Source organism: Paramisgurnus dabryanus, chromosome 8, assembly GCF_030506205.2.
Source record: "Paramisgurnus dabryanus chromosome 8, PD_genome_1.1, whole genome shotgun sequence".
In the NCBI taxonomy this organism is placed as follows: Eukaryota; Metazoa; Chordata; class Actinopteri; order Cypriniformes; family Cobitidae; genus Paramisgurnus; species Paramisgurnus dabryanus.
In genome coordinates, this window is record NC_133344.1 from 10,315,796 (window position 1) to 10,333,992 (window position 18,197).

General features: G+C 37.0%; 1 protein-coding gene and 1 long non-coding RNA gene across 8 annotated transcripts in view; one reads left to right on the plus strand and one right to left on the minus strand.

Moving 5' to 3' along the window:
* The first annotated feature begins 169 nt into the window (after positions 1-169).
* Positions 170-9,294, plus strand: LOC135771856 (uncharacterized). Of its 3 annotated transcripts, none has more exons than XR_010543085.2 (6): positions 170-2,977; positions 3,491-3,514; positions 3,607-4,033; positions 4,772-4,930; positions 5,044-5,139; positions 7,098-9,294. It is a non-coding gene; the product is annotated as an uncharacterized lncRNA (long non-coding RNA). The 3 variants fall into 3 exon arrangements; XR_010543086.2 differs by having other exon boundaries at positions 170-2,094; XR_010543084.2 differs by having other exon boundaries at positions 171-3,514.
* Positions 9,295-9,311: 17 nt separating this feature from the next.
* Positions 9,312-18,197, minus strand: part of LOC135771817 (NLR family CARD domain-containing protein 3-like) — a 45,632-nt gene continuing 36,746 nt past the window's right edge. For 2 of the 5 annotated variants that reach the window (XM_065282188.2, XM_065282187.2), the window contains exons 6-9: positions 13,463-13,636; positions 12,053-12,226; positions 9,813-9,986; positions 9,312-9,634 (exon numbers count right to left, since the gene is read on the minus strand). In XM_065282188.2, coding sequence (XP_065138260.1) covers positions 9,610-9,634; positions 9,813-9,986; positions 12,053-12,226; positions 13,463-13,636 — 547 coding nt within the window. In that variant the 3' untranslated portion in view covers positions 9,312-9,609. Of the gene's footprint in view, positions 9,635-9,812; positions 9,987-11,583; positions 11,663-12,052; positions 12,227-13,462; positions 13,637-18,197 lie in introns of those variants that run through there. The other 3 variants (XR_012337189.1, XR_012337190.1, XM_065282189.2) reach the window with 3 other exon arrangements.

Here is an 18,197-nt window from a genome sequence, read left to right on the forward strand (position 1 = left end):
TTTGTACCATATAAAATGCATTACGTCTATGGAATGTCCCCACAAAACATGGAAACCAGAATGTGTGTGTGTGTGTGTGTTTATTAATTTATAATTATTATGCACAGTACATCCACATAAATTACGTAAACAAAAACTTGATATGATTTTAAGTGAAATAATCCTTGTCACAGATATGGACTCATTTATTTTCTTTTGCTGATTGTACAAAATCTTTTTTAAAACATGAATCTTACACAAAAATGTGTTAACACAAATATTATATACAGAAATGCATTACAATTAAAGTATACATGAACACATTGGGGCAGTTTCCCAGAAAGGGTTGGATTAATCCAGGAGTAAGCCTAGTTATATTGGGACACTTAAGTAGTTTTTACAAACATACCTAACAAATAAACAATATTGATTTGCATCTTAGGACGAAACAAAGTCACTGATATATGTTACAATATGCCAGTGCAAGATGTTTTTATATTAAGGCCGTCAATAAGTATTTACCGTTAAATGCTAAAGTATTACCTTAAATTCTGCTATGCGTTGCTATAAAGTCCCATTTTCCCTTAAAAACTCAAGGGACTATAACAGGTTCTTTAACTTCACACACAATGTCTAATACCTTATAGCCACCCACAATAACATACGACTTAGTTAGGACTAAATAATTTGTCTATCCGTGTAACCAGAAGAAGTGGTTGAAGCAACTGCCCCATCGTGCCCTTATTAAAGGTGCAGTGTGTAATTTTTAAAAGGATTCCTTGACAGAAATGCAAAATAATATACAAAACTATATTATCATGGGTGTATAAAGGCCTTTTAATAATGAACCACTGTTTTTATTACCTTAGAATGAGACGTTTTTATCTACATGCACCGAGTCCCCTTACGTGGAAGTTGCCATTTTGTGCCGCCATGTTTCTACAGAAGCCCTTAACGGACAAACATTTTTATTAACTTGTCTCAGTCGATGACATGTTTTACCGGTGGCGGCTACTGTAGCTTCTCTATATGTTTCAAAAGCGAGGGAAGAGCAGTGGACTGAGCCATTGGTTGCCATTCGCAACCTCACCATTAAATTTACACACTGTACCTTTAAAAAAATTCCTCAGCCAATTACCTATATACAATTTTATACAAAACTCAAACTATTACCAGAGGTACAAGTTGGCAGCGTCTGACCTGATATAGTAAATCATATGACTATATTATAACGTAATTATAGCAGAGCTAATGATCAGGGGTCCTGACTTATTACCTGATAGCCCACTTATAGTAATGTAATTGCTGGCAGTATAGACGATTAGTGTGAATTTATACCCTGGTTGTAGATTTATGGGGTCAAGGATATATCGTAATACTTTATAACAACTAAGAAGAGTCAATAATACAAAGCAAAGTAGAATGAAAACAAACTTAACAATTTATTACCCAGGTAGGAAAAAAACAATTCAGAAGCCAATTTACAAACAATTCAAATACGAAACAAAGGAAAAACCATTGCATACATGGTAAGCAAATTAAAATAAAAACACACAATGCTGTGCCAAGACACATCATCATGGGGTTCATTTCTGAATAGAGAAAATCCCCCTGAACTATTTACAAACTTTTCATCAAGTATCCAAAGAGAACAAAGCATATAGGAATGTGGTACTGATTGGTGCCTGTAAACACAGGGCTGTCCTTAATTAGCATACAGTAGGTGATTGGTTTATGCCTAAAAGGGGAGGTGTCTATCAGCACTGAGTGAAGTTTGCTTAATGTATTGTTACATTTTAATATTGAATTCTGTTGGTATATTAATAAACCAAATTGTACACTGTAAAAAATAAAATGACCATTTGTTCAGAAAACAGTTTTTTTTTAGTTACAGATAATTGGAATTGTGAATATTGTGAGTCTATGTAAAAATCCATGTTAGTCCAACAATATGTAGCAAAATGTTGTAGCAACGTCCTTAACCAAGTTATATGAACATACATTTTATAATTGAGTTGCGCGCGCATGCATCTACGGGGTTTCCTTTCTCATTATCAGCCTCGCCACGTTTTCTGGCTGCCATTTTGGACTTGGAGCAGGGAGAAACAGTTTCAGGTGAGTAATTAACGTTAATTAATTTTAAGCACTTGAAATGAAAAGCTTTTTCTTTTTACAAACAATGTATTTCATTAGTGATGCAAATATGTTTGCGCAGTGGAAGCATAGTTTTCATAAAGACTTATTGTGGCAGGTAATTATCATTTTCACTTTAAAGTTGTAATGTTGACATATACTTATATTTATCTTTGAAATTTAAAATTAGATGTAAGGTTAAATATTGAAATTGAATATGAACTACGGAATCAATAACGCAATCCAATCAGGACCTCGAAGCAAATTATATATTAACTTTACGCGGTTATATTAGCGTACTTAATTAAAATATGGTTTCAGCAAAAAATGTCCAGAGTTAATATTGATGGCTTTTTGTTAGGCTATTGATAATGTGGTGCTATTGTAATGTTTAAGAGGAAGTGGTTGTACTCCGTATTAACGAATTTAAAATATTTTTCATAGTGTTAAACCGGATTTTTGATGTGTTTGACTTTTACTACGCTGTACGGCAATACTGATTCTAGAACAGTCTGCTGTGTATGCTCTCGCTGTACTTTGACGTCATACGCCGTTCAGTCTGCGCAGCGCTCTATGCATATTATGTATTTTCAATCTATCCGTCGTACCTGTGCCTTGTCGACATCACACGAAACCCACGTCGTAATCAACCTCTTTCCAAAGTCTGGAAAAAGCAGTTTACATTAACAACTTCGAGATAAATGCGACTATCGGACTATCACGTGGGTTTGTTGTGTGTGTGACCGAAGCGCCATTTGGAAGGCATCGTAAATTCACTGACTACGCAATAAATAAGACTACTCGCGAAAAGAAGTCGGATTTGTTCCTTCAGCTTCGTACTTAAACTTGTAAGCTCTTGTTTATGGTATGTACATGAACAATTACCAAAACTATAAATCTGCTGAATTCTGTAAACATTTCACCAATGACTGGGTATAGGATTTATTTACATTTTCACCAAACGGTACTTTTCTGTACATGTTTTTCTCTGAAGCATGCTGTGTTCCACGGTGAACACACTACAGTGCTATTTGCTATACTTGCTTAATTATCAGTATATAAAATTACTGACAATATATTTTGTCTCTGTGTATCAATGCACACTATAGTTAGCACTTTTGTAATTGTCACCAAATGACTACTTTGCCTTAAGCAGTAAACCTTAACCCATTTGGTTTCCTTGGTGAATGTAAGACAATAAAGTATAAATAAATTGGAACTAGATTATTATCATGTGAACATGATTTTAAACAGTTTGAAATTAGTTAAAAATGCTGAAGAATATTACCATATTGAGTGCAATATATTGTCAAATTAGTTCTTTTTTCATGTGTTTTCAAATACGTTTGTAACTCATGCATTTTTTTCTATTTTCCAGGATTATGAAAATACTTGCCTGATGGTATGTGTAAAGGTGTTTTTTTTTTAAATTGGGGAAAAAATCATTTTAATTTTTAGTTAAAGAACTTTCTCTGTCTACCTCTCGCTTTACAGGCTTTACTACTGTGAGTTGTCATTTCTTTAACTGATGCCCGACTTCAGCTTTTTGAAGTGCCACAGTCTGTCGAGTCCCTTATTAGTATTCTGAAGGAGAAACTGCAGTTACAAGGACAGTTCATCTTGCAATTTCAGGACCCTGATTTTGGGAATGCCCTTTGCAGCCTGACTGACATCTCGGAACTGCCCAATGAAAAAGCAGTCTTGCATATTCCCGGAACATCCATGCAACCACACAGATGCTTCACTTGAAGAACAAAAACTTTTATTGATTGATGAAACAAAAAAGGCAAGAAGCAACATGGTGGTCATACGTGAAAAAATGGAATTAACTTTTTCCCTGAGGAGAAAAGAAGTGGTAGAAGATCAACCAATGGTTGTAGACTTGCAGCAGAGGTGGCCTGCACTTTTTCTCCAGGAACAGGTAATATGTCAGGTTTTTCTTTGTTAAAAAGGCTAATTTGAATGATTTTGTTTTATCCTAAATTTGTTAGAAACGTATAAAATGTTTTTATTACTTAAAGGGTTAGTTCACCCCAAAATGATAATTTTATCAAAACTCACTTACACTTCTGATTGTCTCCAGATCACATTTTTAGATATTTTTAATTAACACTGTGAGGCTTCTGTCTGTCCGATTGACTTCAAATTGTTGAATAAAACTGCTCATTTTGTTTTTTGTGCACACAAGTGTTGTCGTTGCTTCATAATATTATTATTGAACTACTGATGGCACATGGACCTTTTTTGGCGATGCCTTTTCTTTTTTTTGTGGGGTGGTAGGGAAATTGTGAAACAAACTGAAGTCAATTGGACAGACCAAAGCCTCCTGGTTATCATCAGAACACATTTTTTAGATATTTTTGAAGACAATCGGATCACTTGGTGTTTTAGAACGACAAGTGATTTAGTGATTTATTAAAAAAATAGCATTTTGTAGTGAACTAACCCTTTAAGGCACCACATGTAATACACATTTTAACTATCTGTAAATGCCATTTCTGGTGTATTAAAGGACATTGACATTAGATTCACGCTGATTTTGCTACAAGAAGTAGTGTTTCTGCATGAATAGTATTTCAAGTTAAGACGCATGTTTTTTTATCCGGTTTATGCTTTAAGTTTTGTTACCGTTACTACAATATGTATTTGTTATAAACAGATTGCTGAGGAATTCTTCAGAATCCCGGATAAAGACCTTCTTGATGTCTTCAGGGCAGCAATGGACCGATTTACACCAAAGCTCTTGAAAGTATACAGAGCTCGAAAAGCTGCATTTGGAGAGGATATGGAACAGCTCCTAGAAAGACTTGATGAAAGGGCAAGTTTAGTTTCATAACTTAACTGTTGTGAAGGTTTATTCACATTAGGTTGTCTGATATGAACCGTTTTCTTACTTTGGCTAATTGTTTGTTACCTTTGTATGTTTTTAAGATGACCGATATTGTTAATCACAGAAGGACTACTGCTTTGAAAGGCCTGCCTTTGTTTCTTTGAGAGGACCCAAACAAGCTGTTCAAGACATGCAAAGTAAGTAGTAAAGGCTTAAAGTTTTGAGATTTGATTATTTTTGTTCATTAGGTTTGTTTAAAAAAAGTCTTATATTTGTGAGTCTGCAAATGTTGACTGTTTAATGACTATTAGGTCTGTGACAGTGGCAGTTTTTTTACCACTGCGGTGGTAATGCACAAATTCACCAAGGTGGTTAGGTTAGGTTAAAGGGTAAACTTTATTTTTTCCCGAAGGGAAATTTGTCTTGGGCAAAGGTGCTACAGTGTTGTTCTGAACAGACAATAAAAAAACCCAAACATTAATAATAATAATAATAAACAAAAATACATCCATTAATAAATCTAAAATGTTAAGTGTGTATACACGATGTTCTAATATGTTGTGTAGACATTATTTTTTGGTAGAGTTCAGCATTTTTATCGAGGCAGGAACAAATGAAAGCTTCAATCTGTTAGTTTTGCATATTGGCATTCTTGGTCCCAGGTGAAAAAGTTGTACACTTCCATAGTGTACTTAAAGTGCTTTTATTTTCGCACACTAATTTTGTACTTAATATACTAAAAAGTCATCTTTAGTAGTTCTTAAGATGTTCTTAAAATCATCTAAGTGTACTTCACTGTGCTATTTTGAGACACCATGAATATGAACTAAAATGCATTTTTAACATACTATCTCTGTATTAAAAAATGTATTTAATTAACACTTGAATTAAACTTGAACTCAACTTTCATACAAAGATGGGTTCAAGTTTACTAAAAGTGGTATCTAAATACATTTTTTAAATACATTTTAAGCACATTTTAGTTCATATTTATGGTGTCTCAAAATAGCACAGTGAAGTACACTTAGATGATCTTAAGAACATCTTGAGAAGTACTGAAGATGAATTTTTAGTATATTAAGTACAAAATTAGTGTGCGAAAATAAAGCACTTTAAGTACACTATGGAAGTGTACTACTTTTTCACCTGGGGTGCGGTGGTTATAGATTGTGTTTGTGAAATTCTTTCTCTGCTGGTGGGTGCTCGTCACAGGGTCAGGCAATGCTTAGGTTACTTAGCAACGAAAGGTGTTTTGAAGAGGGGGAAAGCGGCGCGATTATGTTTTCCATGTGGTTTTAGACGCGACGTGAAGTAAATGTTAAGCAACTGTGCGTATGTACTTGGCCATTTCGTCGGCTGCTCGAGCCGAGCCCCAGAGGACCCAGGGGATCGCCGCATATCTGCGTGTTTATTGTAGCACTTACACTCATGAAACAACAAGTGAGAAACCTTTTTTGGGTTATAATGTTTCCGGAGGCGCTGAAAACGCGTTCTGATGGTATACTGGTAGCGCAGATTGATACTTTTTCACAACTTTAAGTGACCAAGCCAGAACAGCCGTTTCTCAATCCAAAGGCTGCAGCCTTCGGTGGTCGCATATGCAGGCTGCATGTCATCAAGCCTGGTTTATTATTTTCAGACATTTGCAAGTCATAAGCATATTAGAACATTTGCAAGTCATAAGCATATTACAACAATGTATGATTATCAAAGAATAATAGTCAACTTTATAATTGTTAATGTTATGAAATAAGACATCTTGATGACGCATGCAGCTTGCAAATGCGACCTCCGGAGGCTACAGTCTTCGAATTGAGAAATGGACAATATCTTGCCTCATTGTTCTTCTCCCAAGCCAACGGGTCATCACTGATATCAGTTGTCTTTCCTTGCAAATAGAGCATTAACTCTGGGTCTGCGGGCTGTTTGCGTTAACACTAACCTTAAGACATCTCACTGGGCAAGATTATACTTTTATATTTTTTATAATTTGTGACATGCACACTTCCCGACCGTGGGTTGCACTCCACCACCGCGGTGGTTCTGTGGTAATTACAACCATCCCAGCCCTAATGACTATTGACTTTTATAGTCTATTATGGATAGAATGCAACTACAAAATATCTGTTCTAATAGATTATTGTTTGTGTAACAGGACAACGAAGATGGGGCAAAAGGAGTGTCTATTGCCATTCTGTGTGTTTTGGAAGATGAGACCCAGGGACCATCACCAGAGGTTGTAAACATTGCTGTTGTGTTGGAGCAGGTCGTCGTTTTGAAAGATTTCCCAGATATTTCTACTGCTCTTGCATACCTTTTTGGCCTTCTGTATGCATTAAACATGTCCTATCCTCAAGCTCTTCAGTACACTTTTGACACCATTCAGAATGTTTTCATGGAGCTGGGATCTGGATGCACCAAACGTGTACTTTCTCTGAAGAACAAACTGTTGTAAAGAAAATCAGAACCGTGTTTTTGGATTCTTTTTGATGTTCATTTGTTTTAAGACCTAAAGTTCGCTTGGATACAAGGTCTGGGGATTCTTAGTTGGCATCTCTATTTCTTGTTACAGATGTCAAACTGTTCCAAATGCACCAAACGTGTGCTTTCTCTGAAGAACAAACTGTTGTAAAGAAAATCAGAACAGTGTTTTGGGATCCTTTTTGGGATTCATTTGTTAATAGACCTAAAGTGCAGCTTGGATACAACGTGATTCTTTTAGGTGACATCTATTTTGCTTGTCATAAGATGCATAAGACTGTTCTTAAAGAGTAACTAAACCCTAAACCAACTTTTTTTGGTTAATGATCTGTAAGAATGATGCTTTATTAGTGCTGCTCATTGATTTTAGTAAGTTTTTTGACATTTGGATATAAAGTGTTTCAATACTGCAATATATAGTGTAAAAACGTCTGAGTGCTGCCCTCTTCAGGTTGAACGGAGGCTACTGCAGTTGAATTTTCCTATTGGATGTTGGGTTCAAAAAATGACTCGTGACGTAAACAGATTCAAGCTCACCACGCCCTTGTTACAATCTCAACACACACTTGGTACGAGCTTTAGTTCGTCATCTCTATCTCCGTTGGGATCTGCCCACTTTTCTTGCATTTTTCAAATATTGCCAGTGGGTGGAGTCAGGTTCTGACCAGGGGTTTAGTTACCCTGTGTATATAATTGTATTGTATAATTGTAATTTTGTATTACATCATACCATACCAGGTTAGTGGTTTCAGTAAGCATGTCTGCTCTTATAACTGGTTGTTTAAAATTGAAATTGTTAAAGCGATAGTTTATCCAAAAATGAAAATTGTCACATTTTGTCACTCTTATTTTTTTACAAATGTCTTCATTTTGAGGAACAGGAAGAAAGATGCTTTGAGGAATGTTTGTAACCAAACCGTTCATGAGCCTCATTCATTTTCATAGTAGGAAAAAATAATACTTTAGAAATGAATGGGGCTCATGATCTGTTTTTAGGGCTCATGATCCGTTTGGTTACAAACATTCCTCAAAAATCTTATGTTCATCAAATCAAATACATTTATACAGGTTTGTAACAACATGGGAGTAAGAAAATGACACAATTTTCATTTTTGGGTGAACTATCCTTTTAAATAAAACTGTACAAGTGTTTTAAATGTTGGTTTAAATGGGGTAATTTGAAAAGGTTTAGATTACAGAACATGTCAAGGCATTTAAAACACTATTGTTGGATAAAAACAAAAATCCTAAATTGATACAAGTTTTATGCTGTTACAGTTAAGTGATTGTCTGTAAGCTTTGTGTTTGCAAAATTTAAGTTCCTACTGAAGATGGAATCTAGACTTTTTAAAGTGCAGCTGCTGTGTCACAACTTTAAAAAAAGTTAAATGTTGTGAAGAGTTTGGGGTTGTGTAGCATCTTATTTCTAATTGAAATAAATTATGCTAAAAAGAATTGTTTTTGACCTGTCTTTATTTTGCCAATTGAACATTTCTCATCCATAAAACATAAAAAAGCTAATTAACTGAACAACAGCAATTGCGGTGACATAAATATCATTATTAGGAAAATGTAAAAATCAAAATTGCATAAACAAGCAAGTGTTAGTTGGCTAACATGCATAATAATTTTGCTAATTGAAAATTCTTCATCCACAGAACATAAAAAAGCTAATTAACTGAACAACAGTAATTGGTGTAAAACAAAAATCTTAATTAGGAAAATAAGAAAATCAGAATTGCAAAAACAAGCAAGTGTTAGTTGGCTGAACATCTTATTATTACTATGTGTAATTATTTAAAATACATTGAGACAACGCAAAAGTCTTAATGCATCAGGTTGACTCACTTTTTTACGTTTTCGCAGCAATTTTTTTTTACAGTGTACCGCTTGCATTAAAATGCTTCATATGACATCAAACAAGGCCGGTTTCAGACACTCTGTGCATGCACAATGCAGCATTTCACATACAGTTTGTCCTGAGAGTTGAACAGCTTGGTGAGGTGTGAGACTTTGTCCCCAAACCATGATGGTGGCCTTCTTGGGGGTAGATGTGAATTATTTGAAAGAGTTTTCAGATGTTGATTCAACATGAATTACATTTTTCTGAAAAATGGCTCCTGGTGGATCCGGCCATTTGAAGGCATTTGTCCGGGTTTGACACCATCTTACATTTTCAACTCCTGTTATGAGTTCATCTTTACTATGATTCTGAGAAAACACAGAAACAACACATTTATTTAAAGCAACAGTCTACTTTTTTGAAAATAGGCTCCTTTTTAAGCGCCCTATTACTAGAGTTTATTATTTCATATTATCCAATTAAAACCTTAATCAACATCACTAGATGACATTTTTAAATATATAATAAATACAAATCATTGCTCACCTTAGTTTTTTCTGTTTGTAATTTAAATCATTTGTCAGATCAGAGATTAGCTTCATTCCTAAATCTCCCAGATTATTATAAGAAAAAAACAGATCTCTGAGGTGTGATGGGTTTAATCTCAGAGCTGAAGTCAGAGCAAAACAACCTTCATCTGTGATATTACAAGCACTCAACCTGTGAAGAACATTGACACACACTTTAGTCTTTCATTTTTCTTTCATACATGTTTTAGCAATTTTAATTTAATAGTGTTGGACTGTTTGAGCAGCGTGTCATGAACTTCTACTAAATCCTGGTGTAATCACATTATGTTTTATTATCTAACACCACATCTACACTGTATGAAGAAAACAATAACATGCAACAAGAAAAGAGAAATGAATGAGAAACGATTGTGTCAGTTGTGAGAACTTGATGAACTTAAATTCATGAAAACACAGTCCTTCAATTTGTTATTTCTAATTAGTTCAATGTTGAGCAGTCTTCACATGTTAAAATAAAGCCAGCAGATGTGATCGATCACATTAGTTTGATTTGTTTTGTAGAAAATCTGATCTGTAAGCAAAGGCATTTATCTTGGCATTTATGTTTGTTTGTCAAATGAGGAGCTCAGATGCAAAAGACTAAACACTAAACACGCTAAACACGCTAAAAATGCTTTTGGCATGTTTGGTCGCTGAGCTGCTGTTCGAACAAAGTGCTGAAAAGTGAAAAAAAAACAGTGAAATGTATAACGTTTTAAGCGGAATTAACTCTTTCACCGCCAGCGTTTTTAAAAAAAGTTGCCAGCCAGCGTTTTTCATGATTTTCACCAAAGTTTAATGCCTTCCATAAAATGTTCTTCTTTAAATATATAAACACACAATATACCAAATGAAAGAACAGACCCTTGCTTTCAAAAAAAAAAAAAACGTTTCATCCTACCTTAAGTGGTTCTTTTGGCAATCAGCTTTTGAATATGGGTAGGTTTCTGCAAAAACACCATATTTTGAGCAAAAAGCAGAGATAATTCCATTTTTGTGACGGACTTTTCATAGAGATCCCATTCAGAGCGATCTTTAAAACAGACACGGACATGCAGCAGCTTGCCACAGGGCAATACTTCCGGGTCTAAAAAGTTGCGGAAGGTGGATAATAGCGGTATTGCGGAAAGACGGAAAATCTCGTCATTGGCGGGGAAGCGTTTTCTCTTAATTGACAAGATATCTCGTCAATGGCGGGGAAAGAGTTAAAGAGAACAACCATGCATTTGGAAAATTAATCATTGCTTTATTTATAGTATATTTTCTATAGACGTGTAAAACCATATTTTGGCGGTTTGTTTTTTACTTTCATTGTTTCACTAGTTTGCCTACCCATTTAGTCTTAATAATGAATGGTAAACGGAATGGCTTGCTGTTCTCGAAGGCAGATCGAATCTTTGTCGGCTCGAGCCCCAAGTCCAAGTAACAGAAAAAATGCAGTGGAGGAGGAGAGATGCCAAAATAATTGCGGCTCGGCGCGGAGGCACGGACACTCCCATTTAGGCTACCATATGATTTTAATGATGATTGACACAGGACTGTTTAGGTTCCTTTCAAACTTACGTTAAAAGTATAGCCGCTAAAATATTATTATTAATAGTTTACTTTGATCATGGTGCCACGATCGCTGGATAATTCTGAAGTTGTTATAAAGAAGAATAAAATTATTACTTTTCAGACATTTGCGATGTCACACAGTTGAACGTCTCCGCGTATTTACATGATTTGGGAGGTACATTTGCAAATGATTCATAAAGTCATACCTCTCCAATTCTTTGATCGATTGTGTTTTAGAAGTACTATAACAGCAATGTGAGAGCTGATGCGCTGGTAGAGAGAGAGAGAGAGAGAGAGAGAGAGAGAGAGAGAAAGAAGAGAGAGAGAGAGAGAGAGAGAGAGAGAGAGAGAGAGAGAGAGAGAGAGAGAGAGAGAGAGAGAGAGACTCTGTACATATGTGGAAATGATCGATGTTATTTGAAGTTGGCTCATTAAGTACAAAATACCCGATTATGCTATTACATGGCTATTAAAAAAAACAGAGACGTTCTTGCGACCCGGTGGCAACTTGTCCACAACCCGGTACTGGGCCGCGACCTGGTGGTTGGGGACCTCTGATTTAGAGGGTTTTGCATCTGAACTCTTCATGTCTCTCAAAATTGACGGCTTCCTAATATCTCTTTGAGAACCAAATGTGTGACAACAGAAAAATGATCTTACTTCAGTATCTCCAGTTTACAGCGAGTATTCTCCAGTACAGCAGACAGCAGCTTCACTCCTAAATCTCCAAGTTTATTATTACACAGACTCAGTCCTCTCAGATGTGATGGGTTTGATGTCAGAGCTGACGACAGAGCAACACAACCTTCATCTGTGATATTACAAACACTCAAGCTGTAGAGAAAAAAATAACACTTCCGTTGCTCAGATCACAACACACACTTCATATTAAAGGAGACATATCATGCTAAATCCACTTTCTTGGCTCTTAAATGCATTTTGTTGTATATTTGTAGTGTTTATAAGTACATAAAAGTTGAAATTAGTCTCTTCAGGTGCTTTGTTGATATCTTTATATTCTGTTTTGGTCATATTTTCCAACCGGTTCTGATTTTTCTATTATCTATTACATTTTTTTAAACAATTACGTCACAGTATTTGCAGCGGAACTGCTAAATAAGGACATCGACTTCCAGCCCAACACTACGAGCAATCTGCCATTTTATATTTCTCGCTGCGATATTGTAGTCCAAGCTCAAGGATGCAGAAGTTACGAGAGCGTAAGAAATGTACTCACATCTGTGGGTAAAGTCATTTTTGTGTGCCCGAGGTACAAAGAAGGATTTGCCGATAGACTTCGTCTGATTGAGGGGTCAATTACTTCTATCTTTGGAGACGACGAGCAGAGCACTTCGGTAAGCAGTTTATAACTTAAAGTAAAAAAAGTAAAGTACACGGTGGTCATGGTTTAGCAGTGCTGTTTCTCACTCCGAAGGCTGCAGCCTGCGGAGATCGCTTTTGGTCATCAAGCCTGGTTTAAGTTAACTGAGCATCACATTTGCAAGTCATGAGCATTTTACAACAACTTACGATTAACTAAGAATAATAGTAAACTTTATAATTGTTAATATTCTGAAATAAGACCGTCTTGATGACGTATGCAGCCTAGATATGCGACCTCCGGAGGCTGCAGCCTCACACCATTGCGATACCTCCATATGAAGACGTTGTTCTGCAGGTTCGTCGTCTTCATTTTCCTCTCAGTCCGTTTCCGACTCTGGCGCGAACATATAAGGCTGGATGGACAAGTCTTCCGTTGTTGACATTTTGTGAATAACGAGTAAGTTAGTTTGTGTTATTTATTGTTATTTTATGTGGTGTTTGCTCTGCTGGACTGTTGACCAATTTTTGTTTCTCTCTGCTGGTTCTCTCTCTGGATTATGGTCCTGACAGACAGTTACAATCTTGCTGTCTGGTCTCTGGTGTATAATACAGTCTTGAGCTCTAGTGTTTGTGCGATTTGCTCTTTCTTTCTGCCCCCTGTCTGGTCTTTAGCTATCTGACTTGTAAGACACTTCACAATTTCACTCTGAGAATCACATCATGTGTGAATGATCTGAATGATCTTACCAGAGTTTCTCCAGTTTACAGTCAGGATGCTCCAGTAGATCAGAAAGATGCTCCATTGCTAAATCTCCAAGATTATTATTAGACAGATTCAGTTCTCTCAGGTGTGATGGGTTTGATTTCAGAGCTGAAGTCAGAGCAGCACAACCTTCAACTGTGAAATTACACCAACTCAACCTGTAGAGAACAATGACACACACTTCACGCTCTCATTTCACCATACACACATCTGATCAAGGTCATTAGGGATAACATTTTAATTTTATCATGCTTCCCAAAACCCATCAGTCCTTTAATTATCTTCAAAACACATTTTAAGATATTTTTGATGAAGCCTGCATATCTTTCATATGGGGATGATCAGCTCTTTATACAGGTTGTCAAAGTATTGTTTGCAATGCTTGCAAATGGCTCTAAAAGGAAAAAAATGCATGCATCACAGTCTGGTCATGAACACACACTGAAAGGACCAAGGAGGAGAACAAATTATTGAATAAAGTGTAGCTTTGTGTTCTCAACCCTTCAACACTTGTTACTCTTTAACGAATCCAAGATGGCGCCTGTGAGTCACTCGGCATGCCGTCGGTTGCTGTCCCTGTTTTATGTTTTGTTTGTTTTAAATCCGTTTTTATCGTTATTTGTGCAGCAAGTGAACTCTCTGCAAGTTTATGATCGTGAATTTTTACTCAGTCTTCGGAGAACGGTTGCGCTGGCATCGAGCTGCTCAGGTGGTCGAAAGCCCTGTGATCCCCCATGTTTTCCCGTTCTACCTGTGGATTGTTTTCGACTCCGCAGAAAGTGCAGTAAAAGACGAGGAAAGCGAGGAGGCGCGCGAGTGAAACAGAGAAGAGAGCGTGCTTTTATAGCAGGATGCCTTGGATATGCGGGTTCAGCAGAGAAGGTCCCGGGGTCGGCTCTTTGGAGACGACATGTGAGGTACTCGCATCTAGTAGCGGTTATGCCACCGCACCGAGATGCGTATTTTGGTTTTAATCATATATGGCAGAGTTTTAAGAGGAAGAGGGGGGTTAACCATAACAACCTTCGCTGCCTAGAGTATGCCTCGTCTGTATCTACACATAGTGATGTGTCTCCTGCTGTATACGTGAAGATGGCCCTAGTAAATACGAGGTCTATCGTCAATAAGTCATTTGCAATCAATGACATTATTCTGTCGAGAGACGTTGATCTCTTTTTTTTGACTGAGACCTGGCTTAATGGGCAGGATCAGGTCTCACTGTCTGAAGCATCCCCGTGTAATTATAACTTTTTGAGCTCACCACGACCTCATGGTCGTGGTGGCGGGATTGCTACTATTTTTAAGAATTGTTTTAAATGCAAACAAATTGCGGTGGATGTTTTTGTGAGCTTTGAGGTACAAGTATTTAAGGTGGACTTAATTGTGCCTGTTATGTGTGCACTTATATACAGACCTCCTAGCTACAACAGAAAGTTTATTTTGGAATTTTCTGAGCTGCTATCTTTTCTGATTCCTGGCTGTGATAATCTGGTTATTTTAGGTGATTTTAATATTCACATCTGCTGTCCTGACAAGCCCCTAGTACAAGATTTTGTATCTTTGCTTGATTCATTTAATCTTAATCAATGTGTACTGGGCTCCACACATGCTCAGGGTCACACGCTGGACCTGGTTTTGACATGGGGGGCTCCTGTATGTGACCTCACAATAGACAATATTGGTCTGTCAGATCATTTTTTAATTTTGTTTAAATTGATGATTGCTCCGCCTTCTACAGGCCATGAGACTGTGGTCCGCTACACCAGGCATTTAATGCACAGGTAGTTTCAAAGTTGTCTGTGTCTTTTAACTCTCATGCACCGTTTTTAGTTAAAGATCCGACGATAGTCAATATGGGTTCAGAGGAGCTGCTTGCTGTTTTTAACACAAAGTGTAATGTCATTTTGGACCATGTTGCTCCTATGAAAAAGGTAAAATCTATAGCTACCCCCCAGCCCTGGATTGATGCTGACAGTCGATCTATTAGACAAAAATGGAGACAGGCGGAGAGGAAATGGAAAAAGGATAAGCTGCAAGTCTCATATGAGATTTTAAAAGAAGCAATGATGACCTATCAGCAATTTATTAAAACAGCAAAGGCCCAATACTTTTCTGATTTAATTGCTAAGCATCACCATTGTCCGAAAGTGTTATTCAGTACTATTAACTCGGTTTTAAACCCTGCTTCATTTTCTGTGGCTGAAAATGCGGGGTTGTCTTTGTAATACTTTTTCACAATTCTTTATGGATAAGATTGCTGATATTAGAAAGAGTATTTGTAATTTGCAGGCTGTTGGCCACATAGTACCACCCCTGTTTTATACACTGGTGGTCAGTTATCGAGGTTTGAACCAGTTACATCAACGCACCTTTTAGAGATTGCGCAACAGCTGAAACCAGCCTACTGTTCTCTTGATGTTATCCCTCCACGGCTGTTAATCCAGGCCTGGGACGTGGTGGGGTCTGTGATCACATCTATAGTGAATGAGAGCATTGCGGAGGGAATTGTACCCTCCTATTTTAAGCATGCATTGGTGCAACCGCTGTTAAAAAAACCCAGCCTTGACCCATCAGAGGTTAATAATTATAGGCCGATTTCGAAGCTACCTTTTTTGGCAAAGGTAGTGGAGAAGGTGATACTTAATCAACTTTTAAAGGCTTTTTAAATGCTAATGGGTTGTATGACAAGTTCCAATCTGGATTCAGGCCTCTGCACAGCACTGAAACCACCCTTCTTAAAGTGACTAATGATCTTTTAAGGTCTGTAGATGCGGGGAACTGTGTTGTGCTGGTCATGCTCGACCTCAGTGCAGCATTTGACACAGTGGACCTTAGGATTCTTTTGGACCGCTTAAGTCATTGGGGGAGGATCAAGGGGAATGCTTTGCAATGGTTCTCCTCTTATTTACAAGAAAGAACTTTTGCTGTGGAATTAGGGAATTCCACATCAGCCGCTCAGGCGGTTCTCTTGGGGGTTCCTCAGGGCTCTTGTCTTGGACCTGTTCTTTTCTCCTTATACATGCTTCCCCTGGGTTCGATTTGTAAAAAATATAATGTTGCTTATCACTGTTATGCAGACGACACCCAATTGTATTTTCCATTGAAATGTGGTGATGGGTCTGATCTCACTGTGTTATTTGACTGTCTGGAGGAAGTCAAAGCATGGATGTCCTCAAATATTTTAAAATTAAATGAGTCTAAATCAGAGGTGTTGATTTTTGGGCCATCAAAGGGAATTGAGAGGTCTGCAATTAACCTTGGTCCCTTGTCCACTATTGTTCACACCCAAGTGAGGAATCTTGGGGTGCTTTTCGACTCAGAGTTGAAATTTGAGAAACAAATCAATGCAGTGGTGAAAGCTAGTTTCTTTCAACTTAGGGGTATTGCTAAATTAAAGAGTTTTTTGAATTTTAAGGATTTGGAGACCGTTATACATGCTTTTATATCTTCCAGACTTGATTATTGTAATTCTTTGTATTTGGGCCTGCCTAATAAGCTGTTGTCCCGTCTGCAATTAGTACAAAATGCAGCGGCTAGGCTTTTAACTGGTACAAGGAAATACGACAGCATCACTCCAGTGCTTGCTTCGTTGCATTGGCTGCCCGTGGAATTTAGAGTGCAATATAAGGTCCTGCTAATGGTTTTTAAAGGTTTACACGGGCTTGCCCCTGAATATATTGCTGACATGTTGATATGCTATGACCCTACTAGATTGTTGAGGTCGTCCTCTGGTTTTAAATTGAGTGTCCCAAAATCCAGACTAAAAACTAAAGGGGATCGTGCTTTCTCTGTGGCCGCCCCTCGCCTCTGGAACAATCTACCGTCTGGTATTAGAGCCTGCAACTCGCTGGAGGGTTTTAAATCCTTACTTAAAACGTATCTTTACTCGGCTGCTTATAATTGTCCATAGTGGTAATGTTTGTGCTTAAACTGCCTTTGAGAATATTGTTTTAGGAATTTTAATGTGTGTTGTGCTTTGTCCTTCGTGTTTTATATAAATAGGGAATTGGAAAGCACTTTGGTCAACAAGTGTTGTTTTAAATGTGCTATATAAATAAATGTTGTTGTTGTTGTTGTTGTCATAACATTCTGATTGACCCACTGATGGCACGTTACTTTTTGGTGACGTCTTTCAATTCTGTTTAGGGCTTGAATAATAGAAACTTCAGAGAAAAAGATTTAATAATGTGCCATGGGCTTTTCATGTCTATAATTGTGTATTGTGTCTATATCTGTCACTACAGAATATAAAAAGAAGATTTAATAATGTGCTATGGGCTTTATATGTCTATAATTGTGTATTGTGTCTATATCTGTCACTACACGGACCAGAAAAACACAAAAACAATGTAGATTAAACAAATCACAGTTACAGACCTGCCAACCTTGGAAATTTTTTTGAGTACAGCAGCATTGGCCGAAAGGACAGAACACGGGTTTTTAACATATAATTTAACACATGCACGCGCACATGCACGCACACACACCTCTTGGTAACCTTCAAGGTAACATGCTGCCCATTGCACTCACTTTTTCCCCATCCTGCCATAATCTGCTTTAAAAATTATTATAAATGTGAATAAAATCATGTTTAACTAAATTTGCCATACATGGTGATTAATAACATTATTAATGTTAAATTCTGTATGCTCCAAAGTTTAGCATGTCTGCACAAACACTGTTAAAAGTGATATTACTGTTAAATAGTGGGACAAATGA